This window comes from Megascapheus bottae, chromosome X (genome assembly GCF_031878675.1).
Source record: "Megascapheus bottae isolate mThoBot1 chromosome X, mThoBot2.hap1, whole genome shotgun sequence".
NCBI classification, from domain to species: domain Eukaryota; kingdom Metazoa; phylum Chordata; class Mammalia; order Rodentia; family Geomyidae; genus Megascapheus; species Megascapheus bottae.
The window spans coordinates 83,474,039-83,499,137 of record NC_143547.1 but is presented as its reverse complement, the minus strand read 5'-3'; the positions used below and the strand labels follow the sequence as shown (position 1 = coordinate 83,499,137).

The 25,099-nt window shown below is 42.9% G+C and overlaps 1 protein-coding gene and 1 non-coding gene across 14 annotated transcripts in view; one reads left to right on the top strand and one right to left on the bottom strand.

The window, feature by feature from the left end:
* Nucleotides 1-2,987: 2,987 nt before the first annotated feature.
* The window catches only part of Thoc2 (THO complex subunit 2), a 118,776-nt gene continuing 96,664 nt past the window's right edge, over nt 2,988-25,099 (top strand). For all 13 annotated transcript variants that reach the window (XR_016533790.1, XM_090326345.1, XM_090326337.1 and 10 more), the window contains exons 1-2: nt 2,988-3,063; nt 19,750-19,808. Coding sequence is in view for 12 of the 13 variants with exons in the window: in XM_090326345.1 (XP_090182471.1) it covers nt 2,993-3,063; nt 19,750-19,808 (130 nt within the window). In the remaining variant the exon portion in view is untranslated. The remainder of the gene's footprint in view (nt 3,064-19,749; nt 19,809-25,099) is intronic.
* LOC150041469 (U6 spliceosomal RNA) lies at nt 19,299-19,400 on the bottom strand. Its single transcript, XR_016533993.1, has one exon. It is a non-coding gene; the product is annotated as a U6 spliceosomal RNA (small nuclear RNA).

Below are 25,099 nucleotides of genomic sequence, written 5' to 3'. Positions count from 1 at the left end.
CTGTGCTGATCTTGAGGTTTCAACTCAGGGGTTGGGCACTATTTCTGGGCTCCTTTACTCTACCACTTAGCACCACTTTTGGCTTTTTATATGTATGTGGTACTGAGGCATACTATGCAAGCACTCTACCACTAGGCTAAACCCCAGGCCTTTTTGGTCAGTCGTGGGGCTTGGACTCTGGGCCTGGGCCTTGTCCCTGAGAGCTCTTCAGCCACAGTGACACTTCAGGTTTTCTAGTGATTAATTGGAGGTAAGTTTCATGGTCTTTACCTCTTGAGTAGGTAGGATACAGATGTAACCCACCCCTCAGTGAGATTATCTCCAATTAACTATCAGAAATTTGGAAGTGGCACTGTGGTTCACAGTGGTAGCCTTGAGCTAAAGAGCTCAGGGACAGTGCCTAAGCCCTGAGTACAGATGGAAAAAAAAAGTTGGCTGGAAAAAAAATAAAAGGGCCAGGATTTGGCCTAGTGGTAGAGTGCTTGCCCAGTATGCATGAAGCCGTGGGTTCAATTCCTTGATACCACATCCACGGAAAAAGCCAGAAGTGGTGCTGTGGCTCAAGTGGTAGAGTGCTAGCTTTGAAAAAGCTCCAGGGCAGTAGTCAGGAGCTCATGGACTTTTCTTCCCTGGGCTGGTTTTGAACCATAATACTAAGATCTCACCCTCCCTGTTGGGATTATAGGTGTGAGCCACCGGTGCCTCACAATATTTCTTTCTTTCTTTCTCTCTTTCTTTCTTTTCCTTCCTTCCTTCCTTTCTTTTTTTTTTTGCCAGTCCTGGGCTTGAGCTCAGGGCCTGAGCACTGTCCTTGGACTTTCTCAAGGCTAGAGCTCTACCACTTGAGCCTCAGCACCACTTCCGACTTTTTTCTATGTATGTGGTACCGAGGAATCGAACCCGGGTCTTCATGCATGCTAGGCAAGCACTTTAACCACTAGGCCAAACTCCCAGCCCCTCTTTCTTTCTTTCTTTCTTTCTTTCTTTCTTTCTTTCTTTCTTTCTTTCTTTCTTTCTTTCTTTCCTTCCTTCCTTCCTTCCTTCCTTCCTTCCTTCCTTCCTTCTTTTTTTTTTTTTTGCCAGTCCTGGGGCTTGAACTCAGGGCCTGGGCACTGTCCTTAGACACATTTTGCTTAAGGCTAGAGCCTTGCTACTTGAGCCTCAGCATCACTTCCAGTTTTTTTCTGAGTATGTGGTACTGAGGAATGAAAACCAGGGCTTCGTATATGCTATGTGAGTACTCTATCAGTAGGCTATGTTACTGGGTCTGAAATATTTGATTAATTAAAAAAAATTGGCTTACATTAGTTATATGGAAGGGGATTTTATGGTTACACTTCTTTACCTTTCACTGGTATAATATTGTTACTTTACAGTGAAGTTCATTCAACTGTGGTAGCAATTTTCTTTACAGCAAAAGAAAAAAATTTGGCTAGATCAGTTATGTTCTTGTGTCCTAGAAAAAGTTAAGTTTGACAAATTTGAAGGGTGCAAACAGAAATTTGTAGAGCTCCCCAAAGCATGGATTTGTTTTGAAGGTCTTTCAGGGTTAAATTCAGGTTATGCAAATTTTGGGGTGATTTGAAAGTAAAAACAAAAACAAAAACAAAAAACAAAAGCCTGGTGCCAGGGTGGCTCACACCTGTAATCCTATAGTATAAGACCCCCCCCCCAAAAAAAAAAGCCTGGTGCCATTTTGGCTCACAGTTGTCATCCTAGCTACTCATGAAGCTGCCATCTGATCTGAGGATCTAGGTTCAAAAGTAGCCCAGGCAGAAATTGTGACTTAAAAAAAAATATATATATATATATATATATATATTTTCTTTGCCAGTCCTAGAGTTTGAACTCAGGGCCTGAGAATTGTCCTTGGGCTTTTTCCTGAAGGCTAGCACAATGCCATTTGAGGCACAGCATCATTTTTGGCTTTTTTTCTATGTATGTTGTTCCGAGGAATCGAACCTGGTCTTCGTGCATGCTAGGTAAGCACTCTTACCACTAGGCCAAACTCCCGGCCCCCAAAATATGTATTTTTAATTATAAAGGTGATTTTTCAGAGGGGTTACAGGTAAAAAGCCTGAGACTCTTATGTCCAATTAGCCACCAGAAAACTAGAAGCTGCCAGGTTGGAAGTGGTCTTGAGGAAAAAAAAAATCAGGGCTGCAGCACTCAAGCCTTGGGTTCGAGATCCAGTAGAAAAAAATACAAAACAAAGCTAAAAAAAATCATTAGTATTTGTCCTAACACCTCATCAGGAGTCACATAATGTCCTTTGGCAATTCTGGAGGCAGTTAATTTTTGTAGCACTGGATTCGACTAGGGGCATCTTATATACCAGTCAGACGGGTTTAACCCGCAGAGAATTTAACTTTCCTTTTTGTATTAGTAAGTATCTCCTGAAGAAATACTTTAGGGTTGGAGCGTAAACATTGTTTCTTTTATACTTTACAAAGCCGCCTCCACACCGCAGTGTGTGGCGGGGAGCTGGCGGCTTTCTTTTTTTCCAAGACTTTACATTGCTTCCGTTAGGTTAAATAGTAACCTTTCCTTTTTGTATCAGGTCTCCTTGAGATACTTTTTAATCTCCTGTTTGTATCTTTCCTAGCGATCATGTGTTGTGTGAGGACGGGCGTCCGAGAACACCGTCTCTTCGGTGCTAGCATACATACGTGAATGAATGACTTAGGGTAGCTACTGTGGTGCAAGCGAGGGGTGGGTGACGCTGAGTCAGTGAGTCTGCCATTTGTCGGGTTGTCACCAGAAAGCAAGGGCGAGGACCAGGTAGGGCGTGGCCGGCTTAGTCACAGCGAAAAACGGGCCACAAATGTCGCGTAGGCGGCCCAGCCTTGGCCTTCGCTCGGCTGATGCGGAAGGTGGGGCGGGAAACTGAAAACCGAACTCCCAGCTCCCGGCATTCCCCGTGGGCGGCGCTCCCCTTTGACCCTGCGCTCGCGTGCTACACATCCGGGCTTCTGTTACTAGTGAGGGGAAGATGGCGGACGCAACCGTGGTGCTTCCCGCAGAGTGGATAAAGAACTGGGAGAAAACGGGGAGATGCGAATTGTGAGTGTCGCTGCCACAGGCAGCTCCAAGGCCTGGCAGGTCAAGGCGTCGACAGTACTCTTTAAATGTGGTGGTAGGTTAGGGGTGAGGAAGGGGACAATGTCCCCCCTCCCCCACTGGGGCGGCGGTTGTGGGGTGGCTAGGAGTTTCGAACTCCTGGTGGAGCGCTGTTGGTAACAGTCGCCATGCTCCATTTTCCCTTGCGGTTTCGCTAAACCCCTTCCTTTCCTTCAATGGCTCAGCTCGGTTGATCTCGGCTGATTTGTCGTTTTGCCCCCGTGGGTCTGTGCGCTCCCGATCACCGTGTGGTATCTTTTTGTCCCCGTCTGCCACAGCTCACTTGGCTCCTTTCTTTATGGACGTGAGCCGGAGCCACTCGCACTTTTCATTTCTCTCGGTGCCATGTCTTCACTCTGCCACCCATTCGACTCGTTACTTTGAAGTCTGGCCAACCTCCTTTCGCCCGAACTCTTGACGGGGGCGAACTGTCCTGGACACTCTCCCTTCCCTCCGCGATGCCCAGAAGCCTGGGGGTGTCGTGAAGAGCCCCGTTTGCCATCTCTCGTCCTCGCGGGGAGAGACAGATCGTGGACTGTCCTGGCCTTTGCGCAGCACCGCGCGGGCCGTGGGGAAGTGTGGCGGGGATGCCATTCTCCCCGAAGACCTCCAGCACTTCTTGGCTCCTTTTCAGCTTTACAACCATTTCGGGTTGCCTTCAACTTTCACTGTAAATGTGTCCTATGCCCCACTATGTCCTGCTACTGTAACAAATTGTGGCTACTCTCCAAGCTTCACTCCCTACGAGAGAACACATTTCCTTTGGTCCTAACACTTAGGATTTTTATTTTATTTTATTTTATTTCTCCTGGTCATATAGAAAACAGTAATTTGCCATACTTGCGGTTTCCTCGCCTAAAATAGCGCCCCACCCCTACCTTCCGGGGACGGGGGGGGGGAGGAGGAATTGTTTAAGCAGCAAAGTTAACCACCGCTTTAAAAACGAATAATGTTCTAATTTCCTTCTCTTTAAATCGCGTTACGAAGATTAAAGCTCCCTCCTGTGTGAGATTAAAATTGGTTAGCGATTTGGGGCGTCTGCCTGCACCCCACCCTAGTAGTTAGTTTACTGTGGCTAGTGGAAGGACTTGAATCTTTGGAACTTTGTTATTTGAAGCGCTGTGCCGAGCAGCGAACACGTTGCCTGATCTTGCTCCTGTAATATTGCCAGCCTATAAGGCGGACTCTTCCCCCGCAGCCTCCCTTCTCTCTCTCTCTCTCTCTCTCTCTCTCTCTCTCTCTCTCTCTCTCTCTCTCTCGCACTGTTGTAAGAAACTTAACAGTGTGAGCTTGAGATTGGATTGCCTGAATAAGCAGCCGTCTTAGCCACTTAACTAGCTGAGTGACCTTGGGTAAGTTCCTTCACCACGTTGACTGTTTCCCCTTGAGTAAATTGGAAATAATAAGTACTCTACTCAAAGGATTGTTGTGAAGACTAAATAATGCCTTTAAAGCACTTGGCTCATGGTAAGTGCTCAAGAGATAGCTATTATTCCACCCTTTCAATATTTAAACTTCTCTGGACAACTCTTGCATATAAAAGTCGGGTTTAGCAATTAATTCCTTCATGTGTATATACTCTTACCCAATTAAGAGGCACTCGGACAGGGATGGTATCTCATATTTCTTTTTATTCACTATCCTGTTCAACATACTTACTCGCTTCATAACACACACATAAATCTAATTGTTAAACATTCAGTTTTGTAAATGCAAGGAACATTGCCTAGATTTTTTTTTTTTGCCAGTCCTGCGGTTGAACTCGGGACTTGGGCACTTGTCCATGAGCTTCTTTTACTCAAGGGCTACCACTCTACCACTTGAGCCACAGTACCACTTCCATCTCTTTCTGTGTATGTGGTACACACGAAATCTAACCCAAGTCTTCATTCATGCTACAAAAAGCACTTTACCACTAAAGCGCATTCCCAGACTTTCTAGATTCTTATATGTGTTACTTAACAAGTAACTAGCAAGTTACAAACATCTTACCACGTCCCTTATTCTGTAGAGATGGTGGGATAGCCCAACTAAACCATGTTGGAATGTCAATAGGGTAATAGCTCCAAATGGATAAGCCAGTTCATTGTTTTTTTTTTTTTTTTGCCAGTCCTGGGGCTTGAACTCAGGGCCTGGGTACTCTCTTTAACCTTTCTCAAGGCTAGTGCTCTACCACTTGAGCCACAGCACCAATTTCAGCTTTTTTTTTTCCTGTGTATGTGGTACCAAGGAATTGAACTCAGTGCTTCATGCACACTGTACAACTAGGCTACACTCCCAGCCCCACTTCATTGTTGTTTAGGCCTTTAAAACCATTTATTAAGAGGCTATCACGTTTGTATGTTGCTGAGCCTCCTCTTAGCTGTTTTGTTCTTTTTTTCCTTTTTGGTGGTGTTGGTACTGGACACAGGTTCTTATCAGTAAGCTATATACATATATACACAATACCTCAGCTATTATTTTTGACAGATTTATTGTTATTGTTTCTACCTTAGAAGGATTGATGAAATTCTCTGAATGGCAGGGAAGAAAAACTAAGTGATACATTTGGTCAAACTACCAAACCAGAATTTTGAGTTTACTTTATGCATACTTGAATTCATTTTGTATGTTTATATAATCCACACTACATGTTACATTTCCTGTGTTAAAATTGTGGCTTAAAAAACTGTCACCAGAATTTATATGTATTGATTGTATGTATTGCTTGCAGAATGTGGTTTGAATTATAGTACATCCAAATCAATATACTCAGTTTTGTGATTACATTCTGTTATTTATAACATTCTTTTTATGAGTTTAAATATTTCTTTGAGATAAAAATTCACAGCATAGTCCAGGTTGCATTTGAACCTCAGCTTCCCAAATACTGGGACTACAGATGTGATCACTATGCTCAGAAGAGACCTTAAAGTTAGCGACAAAAATGAACTGTTTTAAAGACATCACAATTGGGACTTGGCTTTCATTTATACGATTTCTTTAATTTATGAAAATATTGTTACATATAGCTTAACTTGGGAGTTTTTATGTCTTATTAAAGATTTATCATTTTTCCTTTTGTTTCGGGACTGGAGTGGTGGAATGATACTGTAGTTACAAAACATGAGCTACTGACTCAATGTAATCCTAGCTACTCAGGGGTCTGAGATCTGAGGATTAGTGTTTGAAGTCAGCCCAGGCTGAAAGGTCCATGTGACTCTTGTCTCCAATTAACTACCAAAAACATAGAAGTGGTGCAGGTGCTGTGGTTCTCAAGTAGTTGTGCCTGGCCTTGGGCAAAAAACCCTTCAGAGACAGGGCCTAACCCCCAGAGTTCAAGCCCCACAATGGGCCCTTCCCCCTCAAAAAAAAGTGAGGGTAGAGTGAATCTGTATGTAGATTGCACTTTTAGAGCATGATGAACCATATGTAAAATTGTATTTTAGGTGGATTTTTTTTTTGTCCTGGGATTTGAACACTGGGCTGGGGCACTGTCCCTGAGCTCTTCAGCTTAAGGCTATCGCTCTACTACTTGAGCCACAGCCCCACTTCTGGTTTTCTGGTGGTTAATTGGAGCCAAGAGTCACATGGACTGTTCTACCTGACTTCAAACCCTAATCCTCAGATCTCAGTCTCCTAAGTAGCTAGGATTATAGGCATGAGCTACCAACTCCCAGTTTAGGTGGATTTTTAAAGTTATTTATATACTCTTTTTTTTTTCTGCCATCTTTCACTGATCAGTATCAGGGAAAAAATATTTAGTCCAGCCAGGCACAGTGGCGCACACTTGTAATCCTACCTACTCAGGAGTCTGAGATCCGAGGGGCCCACGCAGTTCAAAGCCTGCCCAGGCAGGCTTGAAAGGCTGTGAGAATCTTATCTCCAATTAATCACCAGAAAACTGGAAGTGGGGCTGTGGCTCCTGGGGTAGTGCGGTAGTCATGAGCTGAAGAACTCAGGGACAATGCTCAGGCCAAAAGGTATGATGGTAGCCTTGATCTGAAGAGCTCAGGGACAGTGCCAGGCCCACAACTAACAATAAACAACAAAAAAAATCCAGTCCATTCTATTCAACTCACATTCACATTTTTTTCCTCTAGAGCTTAACACATACATGAGCACTCATTAGAAACTACTTAGGTATAGCCAGGCGGTGGCTCACGCCTGTAATCCTGTCTACTCATGAGGCTGATATCTGAGGAACAAGGTTCAGAGCCAGCCCCAACACAAAAGGACCTGAGACTTATCTCCAATTAACCTCTAGAAAATGAGAAGTGGGGCATGGATCAAGGGTAGGATGGTAGCCTTAATCTGAAGAGCTCTGGGGCAACACCCAGGTGCTAGGGTAGGGTGGTAGCCTTCAGCTGTAGAGCTCAGGGACAGCACCCAGGCCCAGAGTTCAAGCCCCATGACCCCCCCCCCCAAAAAAAAAGAAAGAAGGAAAGAAAGAGATTACTGGGGTGTGAGGTTCCTTTATTTGTCCCCACATCTGACCAAGGAATGTGTTTGTTTGTTCTTGATGGTGGTAGGGTTTGAAGTAGGGGATTAATGATTACGAGGCAGGTAGGCTCTCTACCACAGAGCACAGCACCAGCCCTTTTCTTTCCACCATATTAGTCTTTTTTTTTTATACAATAGAGTCTCTGTCCAGGCTGCCCTGGAACCATGGTTCTCGTGACTTGGGCTACAGAGCATCACACTACCTCCTTCCCTCTCTTTCCCCTCTCTCCTTTTACCTTCCTCCCTTCTTCCCCTCTTCTGTCTCCTTTCCTTTATTCCTTTTTTTTTGCCAGCCCAGGGGCTTGGGCTCAGGGCCTGAGCACTGTCCTTGTGTTTTCTCAAAGTTAGAGCTCTACCACTTGAGCCACAGCACCACTTTTGGCTTTTTCCTATGTATGTGGTATTAAGGAATTGAACCTGGGTCTTAGTGCATGGTAGGCAAGCGCTCTACCACTAGCCCCCCCCCCTTTTTTTTAAAATCAGTCTCAGAGTTTGAACTAATGGCCTGGGCAGTGTCTCTGAGCTTCTTTTGCTCAAGGCTTGTACTAGCCCTGCTGTGCTACTTCCAGCTTTTCTGTTTATGAGGTACTGAGAAATTGAACCAACAAGCTAGGCATGGTGGCTCATGCCTGTAATTTTAGCTACTCAGGAGGCTGAGATCTGAGGCTCGCAGTTCAGTTAGCTCTGCACGGAAAGTCTGTGAGACTCTTCAATTGACCACCAGAAAACAGGAAGTGGGGCTGTGGCTCAAGGGGTAGGGCAGTAACTTTGAGCTGAAGAGCTGGGGACAATGCCCAGGTCTAGCGTTCAAGTCCCAGGATCAGGATCACAAAAACAAAAATAAATCCATGGCTTCATGTGTGGAAAGTGAGCACTCTACCACTAAGCCACGTTTTCCCCACGCCCCCCTTTCCTTTTCTGTTAAAAAACCAGTATAAGACCCTTATGAGCTTTGTGTCAATTAGGAAAACAGTGATAATTGCTTGCTCTGGTAGCTGTGAGATAACAGAACTTCTGAAGAGTTACACATTGTTGCTATGCTTTCAATGTGGCACTTGGAGTTAAGATGTAGTTTTCATCCAAAACTTATTATATATACAACTCCTGAGCACAATGTTGGATTGTAACTCTTTGCTAGTCATGAGTTATAATGGATTTTTTGTGTGTGGGTGGGGGGGTCATGGGGCTCTTTAGCTCAAGGCTATGGCCCTACCCTTGAGCCAAGCCCTACTTCCCTTTTTTAGAAGATAATTGGAGATAAGAGTCTCTCTGGTTCTTTTGTGCTCAGGCTGGCTTTGAACCTTGATCTTCAGATCTTAACATCCTAAGGACCTAGGATACTGGAAGTGAGCCACCACGCCTGGCCCTTATATTTTTGATACATGGTCTCCTTTTGTAGCTCAAGCTTGTTTTTTTTTTTTTTTTTTTTTTTGGTGTCGGTTGTGGGGCTTGGCTTATTCCCTTTTTTTTTTTGTGGTCAGTCCTGGGGCTTGAACATGGGGCTTGAACTCTGGGCCTGGTTGCTCTCCTTGAGCTCAAGGCTAGTGCTCTACCACTTGGAGCCATGGCGCCACTTTTGGTCTTCTGATGATTGAAGATAAGAGCCTTAAAAAATTAACTACCTGCGGGGCTGGGAGTTTGGCCTAGTGATAAGAGTGCTTGCCTAGCATGCACGAAGACCCGGGTTCGGCTGTGGCTCAAGTGGTAGAGTGCTAGCCTTGAGAAAGCCCAAGGACAGTGCTCAGGCTCTGAGTTCAAGCCACAGGACTGGCAAAAAAAATTAACTACCTAGGTTGGCTTCAAACCATGGTTATCACATTTTAGCTTCCTGAGTAGCGAGGATTGAATGGTAAGAACCATTGATGACCTGCTTCTTCATTTCTTTTTTTTTTTCTGCCGGTCCCGGTCTTAAGCTCAGGGCCTGAGCACTGTTTTTGGATTTTATCAAGGCTACAACCCTACCACTTGAGCCTCTGCACCACTTCTGGCTTTTTTCTATGTATGTGGTACTGAGGAATTGAACACGGGTCTTCGTGCATGCTAGACAAGCACTCTATCACTAGGCCAAACTCCCTCCCGGTCCTCATTTTTTTCTTTTTTTTTTTTTAAACCAGTCCTGGGGCATGAACTCAGGTCAGGGCCTGAGCACTGTCCTTGGGCTTTCCTCAAGGCTAGAGCTCTACCACTGGAGCTATAGCACCACTTCCAGCTTTTCTGTATATGTGGTACTGAGTAATTGAACCAGGTTTTTGTGCATGCTAGGCACTCTACCAGTAGGCCAAACTCCCAGCCCCTGCTTCTCTCATTTCTTAACAGCCTAAATGTGTTTTGAGAGTTTAGTTATCTTCAGTGTCAGTGTTAAAAGGGACATGAGGCTGGAGATGTAGCTTAGAAGTAAGATGCAGTGTACCTGAGACCTTGGGTTCCATACCAATATCAAGTAACACATGCTCACCTGTGAAATGGGTTTCCCCCTTCCTGCCAAAGTCCTGGAGCTTGAAGTCTGGCCTGGGTGCTTACCTTGAACAAATATTCTTTTACTCAAGGCTAGTCTAGTGCTCTGCCACTTGAGCCATAGTGCCACTACCTGTGTTTTCTGAGTAGTTTATTGGAGATGAGTCTTACGGACTTTCCTGCTGGGGCTAGTGAACTGCAATCTCAAATCTCAGCCTACTGAGTGCTCTGTTACAGGCTTGAACTTCTGGTGCCTGGAGCAAGTACAAGTTCTTAATTGTGCCCTATTAAAAGTAATTACTACATAGGTAGCCTTTATTCCCCCTACCCCCTCTCTTTTTTCCTTCCTTCCTTCCTTCCTTCCTTCCTTCCTTCCTTCCTTCCTTCCTTCCGCCTGAACTCAGGGCTTGGACACTGTTCCTGAGCTGCACCCTACCGCTTGAGCCACAGTGCCACTTCTGGCCTTTTCTGTATATGTGGTACTGAGGAATTGAACCCAGGGCTTCATGCATGGTAGGCAAGCACTGTACCACTAAGCCACATTCACAACCCCTTTTCCCTCTCTCCTCTCTCCTGCCTTTCCCCCTTCTTTCTCTTTCTACTGGGATTTGAACTCAGGCCTTTTGCTTGCTGGGCAAGAACTCTAAGCTCTGGCCCAAAGAATGAGTTTTGTTAAGCAATTAAGTAGAAAAGTAAAATACCTTTCATCTCAGAATAGTGCATCCTTCACATACTTATACTCTGTAATGTTTCCAGATATACCAATTATATTTTCAGTGAAAAATTACAGAACTCCCAAATGTTTGTTTTTATGAAAGGTGTCAGAAAGGAAAAGAACTCTCAGAATGTAATAGTGTTTTTTCATTTAATACTTGGAACTAGTGTTATAGATTTCACATTTAAATGCAAAAAATTTAAAATTCTGCATATATGCAAGATATGGACTTTATTACTTCACTTTTGGATTTTGTGATTTCATGTTATAAAATTTGTCCGTGGTTAACCTAATTTGCATATACTGGTAGGACCAGTGGAAAATTCAATTTATTTTTTATTTATTTTTTTGCCAGTCCTGGGCTTGGGCTCAGGGCCTGAGCACTGTCCTTGGACTTTCTCAAGGCTAGAGCTCTTCCACTTGAGCCTCAGCACACTTCCGGCTTTTTTCTATGTATGTGGTACCAAGGAATCGAACCTGGGTCTTCATGCATGCTAGGCAAGCACTTTAACCACTAGGCCAAACTCCCGGCCCCAATTCAATTTATTTTATTTTATTTTAATTTATTTATTTTACCAGTCCTGGGCCTTGAGCTCAGGGGATGAGCACTGTCCTTGGGCTTTCTTAAGGCTGGAATTCTGCCACTTGAGCCACAGCACCACTCCTGGCTTTTTTTTCCCCTATGTGTGTGGTACCGAGGAATCCAGCCTGGGTCTTTGGGCATGCTAGGCAAGCAATACCACTAGGCCAAATTCCTGACCCCATTTTATTTTATTTTATTTTATTTTGCTAGTTGTGGGGCTTAAACTCAGGGCCTGAGCATTGTTCTTGGGCTTTCTCAAGGCTAGAACCAAACTCCTGGCCCTATCATCAGTCTTTATATAGGAAATGGAATTTGAGATGTGAGCAAAATGAGGTAGCAGGATTTTGCTGTTTCCTTTTTTTTTTTTTTTGCCAGTCCTGGGCTTGAGCTCAGGTCCTAAGCACTGTCCTTGGACGTTCTTAAAGCTAGAGCTCTACCACTTGAGCCTCAGTACCACTTCTGGCTTTTTTTTCTATATATGTGGTACCAAGGAATCTAACCCAGGTCTTCATGCATGCTAGGCAAGCGTGCTACCACTAGGCCAAACTCCCCTCCCCTTCCTTTTTTTTTAAGTGAAAAATGGGGAGCTAGTGTGCTAAAAAAAATATAATATTCATGTTAAGAAGCATTCAGAAGGACTGAGAGCATAACCTAGTGGTAGTCTGCTCGCCTAGCATGCACAAAGCCATAGGTTCAATTCCTTGGTACAATACACTTAGAAAAAGCTGGAAATGGTGCTGTGACTCACATGGCAGAGCAAAAAGTATCCAAGACAGTGCCTGTACCCCGAGATCAAGCTCCAGGACTGGTCAAAAAAAAAAGAAGCTCACAAGGACTGGGACACAGGACATAGTTCAAAGGGTGGAGTTCTTACCTAGCCAGTATGAGACCCTGAAGTCAATGCCACTACTGCTTCCCCCAGTAAAAGATTAAAATATATATATATATATATATATATATATATTCCTACAAAATACTGATGTCTTTGGAAAAATGTAAGAAACCTTTCTTTAGTGTTTTATAGATCTTTATCATAGAGTGGATTTCTGTTCTCAGGGACACAAGACAGCATTTCCATAATAGCACAAGCACTCAGTACAGTCAACTCAATGGTGACGTTTGATTTTTTTTTTTTGTGCTAGTCTTGAGGCTTGAATTTAGGGCTTGGGCACCGTCCCTGAGCTTGTTTTGCTCAAGGCTATCTATCCCTGAGCCACAACTCTTCTGGCTTCCTTCGGTAATTAATTGGAGGCAAGAGTCTCACAGACTTTTCTAGGATGCTGGCTTCCAATGGTCTTCCACAGATCTTAGTCTCCTGGGTTGCTAGGGTTTCTGGCCTAAGCTACTCAGGTCTGAGCAGTGTTTTTTTTTTGTGAAGAGTGTTGTCACAATGTTGCCAAGGTTAGCTTCAAACTCTTCTGAATTGATCCTTAATCCTCTTTCCCCATCAGCTGGAAATCAGACCAGTGAAATTCATGAATTGAAATCCTTTCATTTGTATTGCACAGTTTTGTAGGCATGTTACTTTTCAACATTGTATATTTGTTTAGTTAAAAAATTTTGTTTAGCTGAACTATGTAGCCTTCTAAGTGTTGTTTCATTGTATATTGTTGAAGAATACATTTTATAGGCTTTTTTTTTCCAGTCCTCCGGCTTGAACTCAGGGTCTATCCTTCTAAAGAAGCTCTATAACTTGACGTACAGCATCACTTTGGGCCTTTTCTGTGTATGTGGTACTGAGGAATTGAACTTCATGCATGCTAGGTAAGCACTACACTATACCACAGCTTCAGTCCCAGCCTGGAAAATAATACTCTTTTTTTGGTCATGGGGCTTGAACTCTGGGCTTGGGTGCTGTCTCTGAGCTCCTCAGCTCAAGGCTACTGCCCTATCTTTGACCCTAGCTCCACTTCCCATTTTCTAGAGGTTAATTGGAGATTAGAGTTTGAGGTCCTTTTGTGCCTGGGCTGGCTTTGAACCTTGATCCTCAGATCTCAGCCTCCTGAGGATTACAGGAGTGAGCCACCATGCCAGGCATAATTTAAGTTTTGAATAGTGATACTATTTATTTAGACAGAAAGTCTGGTTTATAGCCACAGCCTTTTTTCACTTGGAAAGATGATCAAAATTTTAGGGTTGGTTAGTTTTTCATCCATCATATTTACTAGGAATCCAAGTCAGAAAATCCATATGGTTGTAAATATAAATTTTGGTGGAGATAAAGCTATAGGTAGAAGGAAAGTTAAAAATTAATGCCTTAGAAGTAGATTTCCCAGATACATGAGTAAGTACACACATCAGAGAGAGAGAAAGAGAGAGAGAGAGACAGAGACAGAGAGAGACAGACAGAGAGAGACAGAGACAGACAGACAGACAGACAGACAGACAGACAGACACACACACACACAGACAGACAGACACACACACAGACACACACGCACACACACACACACACACACACAGGGTGGGAGAGGGAGATAGGGAGTGCTGGCAGGCAAACACTAGCAAGCATCAAGCAAGCATATGGGTGATTTCCTTGAGTAGTGAGGGAGGTTGGGAAGAAAAGGGGAGAGCAACTTAGCCCACACTCATTCCATTCTTGCTTTACCTCTGCTTCTTGGACCAAACCATGGCTTTGTGCATGCCAAACACATACCCTACCACTGAACTGTATATACTCCTGTGTCTAAATCTTTTGAGCTCGACCGTAATAGATTTTCAGTGGACAGTTAAATATAAGCACAGTGTTATCTTTTTTTTTTTTGGTCATTGGTTGTGGGGCTTGAATTGTGGGCCTGGGCATTGTCCCTGAGATCTTTAGGTCAAGGCTAGGGCTCTCATTTTGGGCCACAGCACAACTTCTGGTTTTCTGGTATTTTAAGTGGAGATAAAAAGTCTCACAGGCATATGACTTTTGTGCCTGGGCTGGCTTTGAACCTTGATCCTCAGATCTCAGCCTCTTGAGTAGCTAGGATTACAGGGTGAGCCACTGGTGCCCTGATGCGTGCAGATCTAGATCTTTTAAATATTCTGTGACTAGCCCAGTGAATGGCTCATGTCTGTAATCCTAGCTACTCAGCAGGTTGAGCTATGAGGATTAAGGTTCAAATCTAGCCCAGGCACAAAAGGACCCAAGACTCTTACTGCCATTTAACCTTTAGAAAATGGGAAGTGGAGCTTGGCTCAAGGGTAGGGCTGTAGCCTTGAGCTGAAGAGCTCAGGAACACCTCCCAGGCCTATGGGTAGGGTGGTAGCCTTGAGCTGAAGAGCTCAGAGACAACATCCTGGCCTTCAAGCCCCATGACCCGCCCCCAAACACAATACAAATAAATAAATATTCAGTGACTGAAATTATCTAAGCCTTTTCCCAGCAACTAATATTCTTTTCTTTACCCAATCTCTGTTAACCATTTGCTTCTTTCAGTTGAACTGTGTTTAGTATATAGGTGTTTATTTTCCTTTAAATTCTGCCTTCAGGATTCTTTGATGTCATACACTATGGCTGTATAATTCATCACATGTATATATACTACTTTTGGGGCTTGAACTCAGGGCCTGGTTACTTATATATGAGCTTTTATTCAAGGCTAGCATTCTACCATTGAGCCATAGCACCATTTCTGGCTTTTTCTATGTACGTGGTACCGAGGACTTGAACCCAGGTCTTCGTGCATTGTATGTAGGCAAGTACTCTACCACTAGGCCAAACACCTGGTTCCACCCCTAGTGTTTTTGCTTTTACTGTAGTTTCTTTGTCAGATAGTGTCTGTCTCACTTTGCCCAGTTTGGTCTTGAACATTGATCCATCTGTCTCTGCCTCCTTAGTATCTTGGATTACAAGTGTGTGTCACTTTGCCTAACTGTGTTTGTAGATTATAATAGGAGATCTGCTGGTTTATTCTTTGTTTTCAGGTATTAAGATCTCAGTCTCTCTCTATTGTTCATATGTTATAACATGGATTCTCTGAAGCAGTATCAGGCTGCCCATCTTTTTTTTTTTTTTTTTGGTGCATGTTTGTCAGGCTTGAACTTGTGACCCTAAGCTTTCAGTTGACTTTTTTACTCAAGGCTGATACTCACTTAAGCCATACCTACAATTATAGCTTTTTTTCTGGTTAATTGGAGTGTCTCGTCGACTTTTTTGCCTGGGCTGGCATTTGAACTGTAATCCTCAGATCCCAGTCTCCCAATAGCTAGGATTACAATTGTGAGCCACCATTGCCTAGCTTCACTTAGGAGCTTAGTTTGTTCTCAGTGGCCCCAGGCATCTTGAGTGTGCCAGATCCTGTTAGCACTTTGAGTCAGTCTAATCAAAATCTATGTCCTTCATTGCATTCAGCATATTACTGCAAAAGTTCAGTATAAAAAGGAAAAGAATGTCCTGGGTTTTTTCACGAATATAATTTTGATCTCACAGGTCTCCAGCAAGTCTCAGAATCAGGGTTTTGTTAACTCACATTCAGAGTAGCTGCTACTTTATTAAATTGAAGACATTCCTTATCTCAGTGTCTTTTCATAAAAAAAAATGAACCAGGCACTGAAGGCTCATACATTTTTATCACCTCAGTGATGGTCACTGACAGGTACTGGTGGCTCATGCCTGTGATTCTAGCTACTCAGGAGGCTGAGATCTAAGGATCCTGGCTTCGGAGTCAGTCAAAGCAGAAAAGTCCTTGTGAAACTCTTATCTCCAATTGACCACTCAAAAAGTGGAAGTTATACTGTGGCTGTAGTGGTAGAGCCCTAGCCTTGAGCACAAAGAGGCTCAGGGACAGTTCCTAGGCCCAGAGTTCAAGCCCCATGACTGACCAAAAAACAGAAAACAAAAACCAAACCAAAACAAAAAACACTTCATGAAGGACAGAAGTCACGCTGTGGTCCCAAGTGGTAGAGTGCTGCTAGCTTTAATTACAAAAGAGACTCAGGCACAGTGGGCAGGCCCTGAGTTCAAGCCCCATGACAAAAAAAAAAGAAAAACGGCCTAGTGGTAGAGTGCTTGTCTAGCATGCATGAAGCCCTGAGTTTGATTCCTTGGTATCACATATACAGGAAAAAAAATCCTCTCTACTGTTTTGAAATGGTTGTCAATCATAATTTTCATGCAATGCTATATGGAACATCAGAAGGTATTCTTCCTATCCAGCTGCTCTTTAGTACCCCTTATCCTTACTCTACTTTCCTAGGATTTAGTAAGTATTACTCAATATCTATGATGTGAAGTTTTCAGCTTTCTTATGTAAGTGAAAATATGGAATGTTTCCTCCTCAGCCTGACATTTCACTAAACGTCCTCCAATTCCATGCATCTTTGTTGCTGTGAATGACAGAATTTAATTTTATTTTCTAAATAATATTGTACTATGTACAGATGCCTCATTTTTTATTTTTGAAAATACATTTATTGAAGAAAAGTCTAATAGCATGTGCTACCCCTTGACATCATGAACAAGACTTGTGACTGTAATATTTTTCCTAAAATCTTCACCTTGGCCAGTGCTCAAAGTTAAATTTCTATAATAAACCAACTCTTGTGGTTAAAGTCATAGACAAGAGTTAGGTTTCTGGGGGGATCAGGTGTTAAATGTGCAGTTTAGACACAACCCCTTGTCTGCCATGTAAGTAGCCAGTATCTTGATGCTGTGTCTCATTTTCTTTTTTATTGGTCTCTTTTTATGGCAGTGCAGATTGACACAGAGAGTATGGGTAAATTATTCTGAGTCAAACCCCATTCTCTACTTCATGTTTGGGACGTACTGGTATACTAAGGACCTTGTATTTGTCAGCCAGTTACTCTGTTATTTGGGCCATGCCTCTATTCCTTTTTGTGTGCCAATCTTGCTGCTTTTGAACTCAGGGGAACTGTCCCTGAGCTCTTCCACTCAAGTCTAGAGCTCTACCACTTTGAACCCAAGAGCCACTTATATGTGGTGGATTTTTTTTTTTGAGTAGCTAATTGGAGAGAAGAGTCTCATGGGAATCCTTTTGTCCCAACTGGCTTGGACTGTAATTTTCAGCTCAGCCTCCTGAGCAGCTAGGATTATAGGTGCAATGACACCTAGCTCTATCTCTTTTTTGCATTAGTTAAATATAGAATCTTGAGTCTTGGTTTGTTTGTTTGGTCAGTTGTTAGGCTTGAACTCTGGGCTTGGGTGTTGTTCCTGACCTCTTCAGATCAAGGCTAGCACTCTAGCACTCTACCACTTGAGCCACAGCACCACTTCCCCTTTTCTGGTAGTTAGAGATAAGGGTCTTAACAGACTTTAATGCTGGGACTGGCTTTGAACTGTGATCCTCAGAGTTCAGCCTCCTGAGTAGTTAGGATTACAGGCGTAAGCTACCGTTTTCTTTTTCTTTTTTAATTAAACTTGGTTATCTGGACTGTTATCAATTTACATATACCTCCTGCATAGCTGGATATTTGTTGATATTGGGTCTCACTAACTTTTTAACTGCCTATGCTGGCTTTTCACCATCATTCTTATCTCTTAATCTCCTAAGTAGTTGGGATTATAGGTATGAGCCCTAGTGCTGGCCATATTTACATTATTCAGTTATACATTGATGGGTTCCTTGCTTGATTTCATCTTGGCTTTTGTGAGTAGTGCTGCAATGAACAGGAAGATGCAGTATCACTTTGGCATATGGCATACTCATTTTATTTCCCTTGGGGTGGTGCATTCTTTTAGGAACAGAAGGTACATGTTGGTAGTTTGTTTTTATGGTACAATCAACTATTGACAGATGGATGAATTTTTATTAGAGATCTTCAAATGGTGATGTTCTAATTGTATTATTCCTTCCTGATTAGCATATATTGTGCAAAATAAGGGATTTAATTATGACATTTTTATGTACAATGTTCTTTGATATATGGCCCCATCCCCTCACTGCCTCACTGTCCCTCTCCTTGTTGGTTCCCCATTTTAACAGATTATTGCTTTTCTTTTCTTTTTTTTTTTGTGGGTCATGAGGCTTGACCTTGGCCTGGGCGCTGTCCCTGAGCTCTTCAGCTCAAGGCTACCACCCTACCCTTGAGCCAAGCCCCACTTTCCATTTTCTAGAGGTTAATTGGAGATAAGAGTCTCAGGTTCTTTGTGTTTGGTCTGGCTTTGAACCTTGATCCTCAGATCTCAGCCTCCTGAGTAGCTAGGATTACAGGCGAGAGCCACCGCACCTGGCTAATTTCATGTCTTTACACAAAGTCTAGACTCTTCATGTATCTCCTCTTCCTCCTCCTCCTCCTCCTCCTCCTCCTTCTCCTTCTCCTCCTTCTTCTCTTCCTCTTCTTTTCTTTCTTTTTTTTTTTGTGGGGCGGGGGGAGTCCTATGGCTTGAACTTTGGCCCTGGACTGTCCATGAGGTTCTTTTCTTTTTCTTTTTTCTTTTTTTTTTGCCAGTCCTGGGTCATGAACTCAGGGCTTGGGCACTGTCCTTGTCCTTGGACACTTCTTGCTGAAGGCTAGTGCTCTGCCATTTAAGCAACAGCACTACTCCGGCTTTTTTTTCTGAGTATGTGGTACTGAGGAATTGAACCCGGGGCTTCATGCATGCTAGGCAAGCACTCTACACTAGGCTATGCTACCAACCCCTGAGGTTCTTCTCTCTCTCTGTCTCTCTCCCTCTCTCCCTCCTTCCCCCCTCCCTCACTTCCTCTCCTTCTCCCTCCTTCTCCCCCTTTCTCCCTCTTTCTCCCCCTCTCTCCCTCTCCCAGTCCTGGGCTTGCGCTCAGGGCCTGAGCACTGTCCTTGGATTTTTCTCAAGGCTAGAGCTCTATCACTTAAGCTTCAGCACCACTTCCGGCTTTTATCTATGTATGTGGTACCAAGGAATGGAATCCAGATCTTCATGCATGCTAAGGAAGCAATCTACCACTAGGCCAGACTCCAGGCCTGCTCCCCCCAACAGTTTCTCTTCACTTAAAAGATTGTGTAACACAAAAGCAAGCTAAAAATATGGAATGCTTCATGAATTTACGTGTCATCCTTGTGTTGGGGCCATGCTAATCTCTATAGTTCCAATTTTAGCATCTGTGTTGTCGAAGTGACCACATCTGAGGTTCTTTTTCTTAAGGCTAGCACTCTACCACTTGAGTCTCTGTGTCACTTTGAGCCTTTTTTTTGTGTATGTGGTACTGAGGAATTGAACCCAGCTCTTCATGTATGCTAGGAAAGCATTCTACCACTAAGCCACATTCCCAGTGCATTCTCATTCTTTCTTGGCTAAAATAGTTTAAAATAGATATTTGTTGTCTGCTTTTGATATTAATGAATTTAATTTTCAGAATAATGCAAGCACTCTACCACTAGGCAACATTCCCTCCCTATGTTTTTAAGGATGATAAAATTTGTTCTGTTAGGATTGGAAATGGATAGATAATTTTTTTCTGTTTTATTCTAGCTTACATTTATGCCGGCTTCTCAGTGAAAATAAAAGCCATGACAGTTCTACTTACAGAGGTATGATATTTAAAAGTATTTATAGCTGTTATTTCTGTCTTCATTAAAACTAATAATTCTTTATTCAGTATGTATGGGAACCAAAGGTATGATGAGTTCACATTGTCTACAGCATGTAGAAAGTAGATTAGAGTTGAAATTAAAATTATTGAAAGACTACATATCTTGTATACTGATATTTGATCTGCATTTTAGTCTTATGCTCTTGCCTGACTTTTGTATATATAGATAAAATTCAGTTGTAGCTGTAACAAGCATAAAAATGTGAGAGGAAGCTGGCATGGCAAGAAAAAGTTTTGATGTCATTTGTATCAGAAAATTTCCGTAGACTGATTTTGGTGTTTTACTAAAGCTAGTTACGTTCAGGTGGTACCTGGGGATCTTGTTTAAGGCAGTTGTCATGGAAAACATTAAAAGCAAAGGAGTTGTTTACTGAATACCACAAAAGTGTTTGCTAAGTAAAATGTTATATAATTAAACAGGGTATTGGTTTTAGTACTAAAACACTTTTGCTATTTAACTTTCATTAATTGAAAATCAGGCACATGGATTTGGCAGAAGAGGGTAAAAAAAAAAGCAAGTTGTATATACTTTTCTTTGAATTTTTTTTTTTGTTGGTCCTGGGGCTTAAAATCTGGGCTTGACACTAACCTTGCTCAAGGTTAGTGCTCTGCAACTTGAATCACAGCTTTACTTTTCTGGCTTTTTGGTGGGTAGTTAAAGGTGAGAATTTGAGAGACTTAGTTGGGCTCTGGTGGCTCATGCCTATAATCCTAGCTATTCAGGAGGCTCAGATAGATCTGAGGATCAAGGCTCTAAGCCAGGACAGGAAAGTCTAGGATACTCTTACTTCCAATTAAGGCCAACCAGTAGAAGACAGGAAATGGAGCTGTGGCTCAAAGTGAGCTCAGGGACAGTGTCCAGGCCCAGAGCTCTAGCCCCACAACCAACAAGAAAAAAGAATTCTATTTTATTTTGTTTATGTGGTACCAATAAATTGAACTCAGGGCCTTATGTATGTATGCTAGGCAAGTACCCCACTACTAAACCACATTCCCCATTCCCAGCCCAGGAAAAAAATAAGAATTTGAAAGGCTTTTCTACTTGGGCTACCTTCGAACCTTGGTCCTCAGATTTCAGTCTACTGAGTAGCTAAGGGTTATAGGCGTGAGCCACTGGCACCCAGCTTTAAAGTATTTTCATATGTACCTTAGCTTTAAATTTTTTTTTTTTGTTATTTTTAAAGGTGATGTACAGAGGGGTTATAGTTATGTAAGTCCAGTAAAGAGAATATTTTGGACAATGTCACCCTTTTCCTTGTTCTCTTCCAGCTTTTCCTTTCATGTCCACCCACAGGTTATATAAGTTATATAATTAATTTTGTACAGTGTCTTCTGAGACCCACTTCTGCATTTGCATATGAACCTTTTATTGAGGAGAAAAAGCCATGTTTTTCAATATGGAAAATATGTTTTTCTAGTCAATATTTTATTTGAACCTAGAAACTGATACATAAAATTTATTATAAAATTTATAATCTAAATAGATTATACCATTGTGACAAGATTAAGAATAGAATGTTTTTCTTTTTCTTTTCTTTTTTTTTTTTTTGTGGGTCATGGGGCTTGTCTCTGGGCCTGGGCACCGTCCCTGAGCTCTTCAGCTCCAGGTTACTGCCTTACTTGAGCCACAGCCAAACTTTTCTTTCTTTTTTTCTTTTTTGTCAGTCCTGGGGCTTGAGCTCAGGGCTTGAGCACTGTCCTTGGACTTTCTCAAGGCTAGAACTCTACTACTTGAGCCTCAGCACCACTTCCAGCTTTTTTCCTATATATGTGGTACTGAGGAATTGAACCCGGGTCTTTGTGCATGCTAGGCAAGCACTCTATCACTAGGCCAAACTCCCAGCCCCAACAGCCAAACTTTTCTAATGATTAATTGGAATCTCTGTGGTCTTTAGTGCCCTGGCTGGCTTTGAACTTTGATCCTTGGCTCTCAGCTTCTTGAGTAGCTAAGATTACTGGCGGGAGGCACTGTGCCCAGCAAGAATAGAATGTTTTTCTATATGTGGGGCTGGGAGTTTAGCCTAAGGATAGTGCATGAAGACCCAGGTTCGGTTCCTTGGTTCCACGTTTTCTATTTCTTTTCCTTTTTTTTTTTTTGCCAGTTCTGGGGCTTGATTCAGGGCCTGGGCACTGCCCTTGAGCACATTTTGCTCAGGCCTAGAATTCTGCCACTTGAGCCACAGTGCCACTTCTGGCTTTTTTTTCATGCATGATAGGTGAGCACTCTACTACTACAAAGCTACGCTTCCAGCCCTTTTTTTTTGGGGGGGGGGGTGTCAATCCTGGGGCTTGTTTACAAGGCCTGAGCACTGTCCCTGAGCTTTTATTGCTTAGGCTAGTGCTCTATTACTTTGAGTCACCGTTTCACTTTGATTTTCTGGTGGTTAATAGAGTCTCATGGACTTTGCTCCCTAGGTTGGATTTGAATCCTCATCTCAACATGAGCCATTGGGGCCTGGCTTCTATTTTTATTTTTTATGTTTTTGGTCAGTCGTGGGACTTGAACCCTGGGCCTGGGTGCTGTCCCCAGCTCAAGGCTATCACCCTATCCTTTGAGCCACAATGCCACTTGTTTTTTTTTGGTGATTAATTGGAGATAAGAGTTTCACAGACTTTCATGCCCAGGCTGGCTTTGAACTGCAATCCTCAGATCTCAGTCTCCTGAGTATCTAGGCTTACAGGCGTGACCCACTGAGCCCGGCATTCTGGCTTCTTCACTAGAGTTTAATCTTACATTAGTTACACATGGGTATATTATTAGTAATTACATTGCCATATATTTATATTATTAGTATACAGGTATATAGCTATTTAGTTATTAGTGTAGTTATATATAGTTATAGGTGTATATAATTATGAGTATATTATATCGAGGTATAATATACTAATAACTATGCAGTTAGATTTGGTTATTACCTATGCAAACATGCTTATAATGTATTCTAATCAATTTTAGTCCCTTGGTCATTCTTTTACAGAGAGAGAGAGAGAGAGAGAGAGAGAGAGAGAATGGGAACTAAAACAGCTATAAACAATGGATGCTTTGAAATAGGTTCCCCTTACTTGTCACGGAAGAGGGTACCCATGTTAGCAGTAAATATCCACACTGAGAGAGAGAGAGAGTGTGTGTTCTGGAGTTTGAATTCAAGGCTTGGGTACTGTCTCCAAGCTTCCCCCTCCAAGTTTAGTGCTCTACCACTTGAGACACAGCTCAACTTCCTCCCAGCCACCTCCCCAGTCCCCAGGGCTTGAACTCAGAGACTGCTTTGTCTCAGAGACTCTTTGTGTTCAAGGCTAACATTTTACCACATGAGCCAGAGTGCTACTTCCAGCCTTTGCTGTTTATTTGTTACTGAGAATTCGAATCTAGGGCTTCATGTGTACCATGTAAGCATTCTATCACTAAGCCACATTCCTCTTTACCTCCCCCTCCATTTTTTTTTGGTGCTTAGAGGAGTCTCACAATTTTCTGCCTTTGCTGGCTTCAAGCTAGGATCCTCAGATCCGTCTTCTTGAGTAACTAGGATTGCAGATTACAGGTGTGAGCCACTAGTGCCTGGCTTAAGTTTTTTATTAAGAGAATTCAGCCTAAAGCCTCATCCATCCTAGATGATTACCATTTGAATTATACCCTAATCCTGAGTACTTTTTATTTTTTACTTATTTTTCCATGAATAAAAAAATCCCTGCTAGGGAATTATAGACTTTATTATTATTTTTTTTTGCCAGTCCTGGGCTTGAGCTCAGGGCCTGAGTACTATCCTTGGACTTTCTCAAGGATAGAGCTCTACCACTTGAGCCTCAGCACCATTTCTGGCTTTTTTCTATGTATGTGGTACCGAGGAATCGAACCCAGGTCTTTGTGCATGCTAGGCAAGCACTCTACCACTAGGCCAAACTCCTGGCCCTATAGACTTTATTTTTATTTTTTGGCGGTCCTGGGGCTTGAACTCTGGGCCTGGGTGTTTTCCTTGAGCTCTTCAGCTGAAGTTTACTGCCCTACTCATGGAGCCACAGCCCTACTTCCCATTTTCTACTGGTTAATTGGAAGAGTCTCATGGTCTTCAGTGCCCAGGCTGGCTTTGCACAGTGATCCTCAGATCTCAGCCTCCTGAGTAGTTATGATTACAGGCATGAGCCACCTCACCCGGCTTATAGTAGTGCTTTTTAAAGCTGCTTTTTTGGTGCTATTGGGATTTAAACTGAGGTCCTCAAATTTGTTCATCATGGGCTGTGCCACTTGAGCCATATCCCCAACCTTTTTTTGCTTTGATGATTTTTCATTTTCTTTTTTTTTTGCCAGTCCTGGGCTTGGGCTCAGGGCCTGAGTACTGTCCTTGGGTTTTCTCAAGGCTAGTGCTCTACCACTTGACCCATAGCACCGCTTCTGGCTTTTTTCTATGTATCTGGTACCGAAGAATCAAACCTGGGTTTTTGTGCATGCTAGGCAAGCACTCTGCCACTAGGCAAAACACCTGGCCCCTGCTTTGGTGATTTTTCTTGGTTCCAGTACTGGGGCTGGATTCCTGGCTTGGGTGCTGCCCCTTAGCCTTTTTGCTCAAGGCTGGTGCTGTATGTCTTGAGCTACAGCTGCAATTCCAGCTAATTGCATATAGGAGTCTCACATACTTTCTTGCCCAGGTTGGCTTTTAACTTCCATCCTCAGATCTCATCTTCCTGAATAGCTAATACAACAGGAATAAACACCAGCACCTGGCTTTAGTTCCTTTTAGATTTTTTTTTTTTTGTGGGTCTTGGGGCTTGAACTCCGCCTGGGTGCTGTCTATGAGCTCTGCAGCTCAAGGCTACTGCCCTACCCCTTGAGCCAAGCCCCACTTCCCATTTTCTAGAGGTTAATTGGAGGTAAGAGTCTGTGGTTCTTTTGTGCCTGGGCTGGCTTTGAATGTTGATTCTCATATTTCTGCCTCCTAAGTAGCTAGGATTACTGGTGTGAGCCACCTGACCCAGCATTTTTTTTTGCCAGTCTTGTGGCTTGAACTCAGGGTCTGGGCACTGTCCTTTGGCTCTTTCCTCAAGGCTAGTGCTCTGCCACTTGAGCCATATCCTCAGCCTTTTTTGCTTTGGTGATTTTTTTTCTCTTTTTTTTTTTTTGTCAGTCCTGGGCTTGGGCTCAGAACCTGGGCACAGTCCTTGGGTTTTCTTAAGGCTACCGCTCTGCCACTTGACCCATAGTACCACTTCTGGCTTTTTTCTATGTATGTGGTACTG